Source organism: Sinocyclocheilus anshuiensis, unplaced genomic scaffold, assembly GCF_001515605.1.
Source record: "Sinocyclocheilus anshuiensis isolate Anshui unplaced genomic scaffold, SAMN03320099.WGS_v1.1 scaffold399, whole genome shotgun sequence".
In the NCBI taxonomy this organism is placed as follows: domain Eukaryota; kingdom Metazoa; phylum Chordata; class Actinopteri; order Cypriniformes; family Cyprinidae; genus Sinocyclocheilus; species Sinocyclocheilus anshuiensis.
Genome location: NW_015552570.1, coordinates 885,213 through 891,581, shown reverse-complemented (window position 1 = coordinate 891,581; position 6,369 = coordinate 885,213). Strand labels below are relative to the sequence as shown.

At 36.9% G+C, this 6,369-nt stretch overlaps 1 protein-coding gene across 2 annotated transcripts in view; it reads left to right on the top strand.

Annotated features, from left to right (window-relative positions):
- Positions 1-6,369, top strand: part of LOC107665047 (pappalysin-1-like) — an 85,031-nt gene that overhangs the window by 73,098 nt on the left and 5,564 nt on the right. For both annotated transcript variants that reach the window (XM_016455791.1, XM_016455790.1), the window contains exon 21: positions 957-1,055. In XM_016455791.1, coding sequence (XP_016311277.1) covers positions 957-1,055 — 99 coding nt within the window. The remainder of the gene's footprint in view (positions 1-956; positions 1,056-6,369) is intronic.

Sequence of the window (6,369 nt, the reverse complement as noted above, 5' to 3'; positions counted from 1 at the left end):
ACGTCATGGCTGTCGCCGGCCAACGAGTTGGTGGTTTTCAATGTATGCTTCAGACACGGGTCACGACGAGGCGTTCCCCATAGCGACCCCTAGAGGACGCAGTTCGAAGTTCCCATGAAAGGGAACTCATTTAGAGGGTATCATGTTCCCATCTTCCTCAAATCACAGAGTGAGAATAAAAAAACAGCTTCTTGCAGAAAGAGCTGTTGAAAAATCATTTGCCACTGCAAAGACTGAACTGACATTTTGACATGTACTGTATATTGCTCTTTGAAGAAACATCATTTCTTCAAAGCACATGTGACTCTTCTGCGCTGCTGTTCTGAAAGTGCAATTAATCTGCACCTCTCTCTCATTTATAACAAGTCTTGCTGTGGCAGAAAGATGACCATTCCATTTTTTATTCGGGCCAGAGCTGCAGACTTTTGAACCCAGCTCATCCTGACCCAGTTTCATTGGGTGGTAATAAGCAGCCCTCTGAAAGCGTTTGGGTCGGGCCAGAGAGATGATTTCAAACTCGAAAAGGTCACAGGTGTGTTGGGCAACCTTTTGTGCCTGTCAAGATGGAAATGTGTAGTAACTCCCAAGGGAGACACATATAAGTTTAATAGGGCTTTGGTTTCCCCATTAAAAGTGGCCTCCACCATCCACAAGCCCGGGAATACTAACTCAATTTTTCCAGGGCAACATAATTGCAACAGACTCAAGTCTGTGTGTCTATTTTTACACAGTTGTGGATGCATGCAAGTGTGAGTGGCTGTCTCTTTATTTCTTGCTTTCTGGTTTTACATGAATGTATTGATGGAGTTTATGGGGGAACTCATTATTATTTGACAATGAACCGCAAGAACCACAAGAAGAGTTCATTTCTATAGCGTTATATTGCTGATGTTGTTTGTGTGTTTATATATTCAGTAATTTCATATTACAGAGCCGTTTTATCTGTTTTTCACCAGCCGTTCATGGGTGATAATTACTGCGACGCCATCAATAACCGAGCGTTCTGCAACTACGATGGTGGAGACTGCTGCCATTCTACTGTTAAAACCAAAAAGGTATGTTTTTTTATTCTTTAGATGTTTAATTAGTCGATTACGCTTCAAAAACTGGTAAATAAGCAGAGTAAAAAGCTGTATAATCTGCATTGTTACTACAGATTCAGACAGGGTAATACGTCTTACATTGTAACAATTATCTCCTTGGAGAGGAAACTTTTAAGGACACCCACAGAAGTGGGGGAAACTCTCTGAACCCTACCCACAATGCATTGTAGACACTGTAGATGAAGCACACACATATATGTTTGGGTGTTTTTCCAAAGCCATGGCAACAAACGGTTGCATATAGCATTTCCATATGGACGTTCACCTCACTTTCCAACAAAGAGAAAGATCCGTGAGTTTAATCCCAAGGGTGGTAAATAGCCCTAGAAAGGCTTTTTCTGCACGCTTGTGTACTGTTCTTTTTCCAGTGGACTTGTCATCCTCTCACTTGATCCTCCCTTGCTTTTTCCTTGAGCAAGTTTTCCTGGCTGCCAGAGAAAGTGAAATTCTCTTTTGACAGACAAAGAATGAAGTAACTTCTCCAAAGTTGCAACAGCGAACTCTGGAAGCACACTGGATCGCTCTACCCGCGCGTGGTGCCAAAACAAAAAAAAGTTGGCATGTGTGATGACGCATTTCCCGGCAGAGTACACAACTTGTTGTGAAAGGTCTAGAAAAGGCAGTTGGAGCTGGATTCTTAACATTTAAATACGGCTGTAAATCATATAGAAACGTATAAACTCAGGGGGCCGTTTGCTTTGTCACGCCAGAGGATTACCCAAGCAAATAATAAAACTAACTGCACATCCTCCTCCTCTCAGAAGCTGAGCTGCTGACCGATTCATTGTCAGGCCTGAATTGTGCTAATAAGTGGCTGTAAACAAGGAGTTTGACTTTCTTTGTAAGTTTAGAACAAAAGAAATTTGACAGTATTCTTGTAGGAATTCTGAAAGGCTGCTGCCAAAAGCAAATAATTGAGTAAATTGCTTTGCCACAGGGTAAGTGCGTCTGCCCAGTGTAATTTTTGTATTTAGAGAAGCCAATAAATGCTTAATTTTCATCTTTGTCATGTCATTTTAAGGAGTTCTAGGGATTAATAATGTAAATGCTTTCATTATGTAATGGCTATTGCGTCCACAGTTGACCCTGTGCTGAGCTCCACCTCTCTTGGCTGCGTTCTCGACCTCAGACAAGCTTTTTAGAGATTTCTGTGAAGTAAAAAGTACAAGTAAAATGTACTAATGAAATGGTACAAATTATTATTTTTTATGTGTACAGGAATGATTTGTGACATTGCAAGCATTTTTATCTGACTTTTTTAAAGAAACCGTTAGACTATGCAATAAAGTTTAAACTGTAGCGATTTCAAATCAGAATTGAGGCAAACACTTCTCACAGTTAACTGAAAAGAGAAAGGACTCATTTGAAAGTGATTACTCTAAGTAAACAGAACTGTTCCTAACATTTCTACAATACATTCAATACGGCACTGTGAACTAATTACTATCCACACTACAATGATCTTGAGCGTTACATAATCAAAAACATGTTGACGTTTCCCTTGAAAAAACTCACACTGATATTCTTAATTTGACAATGAGGGTGACACATAGTTAATTAGCATCAATTTAAGATTAAGATTTAAAAAGCAAAACAATAATGGTTCCATCCTCATTTAGTGAGTTGGGTACTGTATTTTTGTATAGTTTCTGTAAAATTGTCCTAAATTATGCTTTCACTTCAAATGAACCAGAAAAGGAACCATCTGCAAGTGACCCAAATTCTTTAAGTGTTCATAATGTACAGTAAGTGATTAAAAAGGGGCATCATAAAAATTAACTAAACCACAAACAGGCTTTACTCAGGAGGTGTTTTTTCATTCATTCATTCATTCATTCAATTTTATTTAATTTTATTTCATTTAATTTTTTTATTTTTTTTATTATGTTTATTTATTATTTGAGTGCTCAAATGAATTTGATTGATTTAGCGGGTAAACCTACCCAAACGACCATAAACTTGCACAACTGTTCAAAGTTTAAGGTCAGTAAGATTTTAATACAGATAAGATTCAGCAACGATGCATTAAGTTGATCAAAAGTGACAGAAAAAATACTTTTATGATATGTGACCCTGGAGCACAAAACCAGTCTTAAGTCGCTGGGGTATATTTGTAGCAATAGCCAAAAATACATTGTATGGGTCAAAATTATTGATTTTTCTTTTATGCCAAAAATCATTAGGATATTAAGTAAAGCTCATGTTCCATGAAGATATTTTGTAAATTTCCTACTGTAAATATATTAAAACTTCATTTTTGATTAGTAATATACATTGCTAAGAACTTCATTTGGACAACTTTAAAGGCTATTTTCTTAATATTTTGATTTTTTTTGCACCCTCAGATTCCAGATTTTCAAATAGTTGTATCTCAGCCAAATATTGTCCTATCATAACAAATATATACATACATATAATCAATGTCATATAATCAATGCCATATCCATACATCAATGGAAAGCTTATTTATTCAGCGTTCAGATGATGTATAAATCTCAATTTCGAAAAATTGACCCTTATGACTGGTTTTGTGGTCCAGGGTCACATATGTATTTCCTCAGCATCAAACACATTACCTATAGTGCTTTGCAAGTTGAACTACTAGAACAGCAGTAATTCTTTGATTCTTATTTGATCTTATTGGTTCCTTTAGGATAAAGATCACAGAAATTCCAAAAGGAATATTTGTTTAGGAATTCCTTTACTAAACATTCCTGTCCTTCAGTTTAAGATTTGAGATCTGTGAGTAACATTGACTGATACCTCTCCAGTAACAGACCTGATGGACTCTGATGTGGACTGCATGTGCAGATGTACCCGTTATGACCTTTGTTTTATGTCCTGACCTGTGAAATACAAAGAAAGTAGGCGACTGCCTCAGACAGGGGAAATGGAATGTACATCAAATGCAGGTCTGTGCAATGCATTGGCTTTTATTTACGTGCAATTTCAGTTGCATTCAAAACAGTTGCAAGCTGAATTATTTCAAATGAGTGGGCCTGATGTGCTTACAGTTAATATACTGTTAACATATACTGTAATACAAGCCTCATTTATAGATAGTTTGGAAGCAAGCGTGAAGTCAAATGTACCGTTCTCAAAATCAGCTGAAACACAACTTTTTATATAGGCCTGCCCTAAACTACATCTGATCATGTATTATTTTATTAATTTAGTTTGACTTGATGTACTAAAATAATTATAAAGCTATATATTTATAAAAAAAAACCACACAAAACTACTTTAAACTAAAAACAGAAAATATATACAGTATAATAAATGATTAATAAAATCTATAATATTGTCTCAATGATACTAAAATAACACTGGTATTAAATGAGAACCAAAGTGTGTGAATGCTTTCTGTCTGTTTAGATAATCAATGGCTGACATTTCTGACTTCATTTAGCTTTTTGTATGATGAATGGACGGACAAAACGAAAAGGCAGGTGGAAAAATCAATATGCCTCTTCAGAAAAATGGAGAAATTGTAAAGAGCGCGTATAGATTCAACAGCACTGACTTTATCCATCTGCTTTTAGTTTAAAAGCGAGATGTGTGAGATGATTGTTGCAGGAATGATTACCTGCGGGTCGGTCCTGCTTCTGCTCGCTATGGCCTCGTTCAAGCCACAATTTAGTACAGTTGGTCCAAGTATTAACAGCAACCTTCAACTCAGAAAGTCCTTGTGACTAAAGCAGGCCTGCTAAATTGAGCTCAAATCCAGTCATGTTAATCATGTTAGTCATGTTATTTGTTGTGCTCTTTGACCCTGAGTTTCTGTCTTACCACAGTGTCACGCTGAAGCAAGAAAGGTCATGTTTGTCCGGTCAGCAGTGAGGCATGCTGGGATATTAAAGTGGAAAGATAACATGATAAAATTAATCTAGGCAGCATACAGGGGTCTGTATAAATATCTCGTCTTCTGAGCCATATTTCTCACACCTACAGATTTACCAAATTAAATCCATAAAAGGATGTTCAAAACTTAATATCCCAAAATATTAATAAATGGAAGGGAAAAAAGCCTCTGTAGCTGGAACATTTTCAGTTTTGTCCCAATAAAAACTAGCAGACTTTTTTTTTGCAAACATGAATCACTACATTATAAACAGAATAAAAAAATATTTATGGAATAAATGTTTGTAAAATGATGTTATATTTGTGGAGACTTAGCAATGGTGCAGGATAAACACATTTTGGTTATGGGATGTTGTAAAGTTGAGCAATGCTATAACAATGGCAAATTTGAAAGCTTAGATAGTTTTATGTATTATTGTAATGAATACTATAACATGTTAGCTATGTTTCGAATTGAATAGTGTATTGATTATTGCATTAGTATGCTAGTTGTCACATGACCTGATTTTATTCAGAGAAAGGCATCCAGTTATCATCTTTGAAATAAAAATGGTTATTTTGCATTTTTAGATCAGATTTTTGAAATTAAGTTTAGAATCACATATTATTACACTACTTTTACTGTACATTATCTGAAAAAGGACAAAGCTGGGGTAGTACCCTGAGCTACAAAAGCTAAAAGGTACATATTTGTACCTTATTTTCCCCTAGTATACATATTATATACATATCCCCTAGTATATACACTGAACAAAATTATAAACGCAACACTTTTGTTTTTGCCCCTATTTTTCATGAGCTGAACTCAAAGATCTAAGACTTTTTCTATGTACACAAAAGGCCTATTTCTCTCAAATATTGTTCACAAATCTGTCTAAATCTGTGTTAGTGAGCACTTCTTCTTTGCCGAGATAATCCATCCACCTCACAGGTGTGGCATATCAAGATGCTGATTAGACAGCATGATTATTGCACAGGTGTGCCTTAGGCTGGCCACAATAAAAGGTCACTCTAAAATGTGGAGTTTTATCACACAGCACAATGCCACAGATGTCGCAAGTTTTGAGGGAGCGTGTAATTGGCATGCTGACTGCAGGAATGTCCACCAGAGCTGTTGCCCGTGAATTGAATGTTCATTTCTCTACCATAAGCCGTCTCCAAAGGCGTTTCAGAGAATTTGGCAGAACACACAACTGCAGACCACGTGTAACCACACCAGCCCAGTAGCTCCACATCCAGCATCTTCACCTCCAAGATCGTCTGAGACCAGCCACCCGAACAGCTGCTGCAACAATCGGTTTGCATAACCAAAACATTTCTGCACAAACTGTCAGAAACCGTCTCAGGGAACCTCATCTGCATGCTCGTCGTCCTTATTGGGGTCTCGACCTGACTGCAGTTCGTC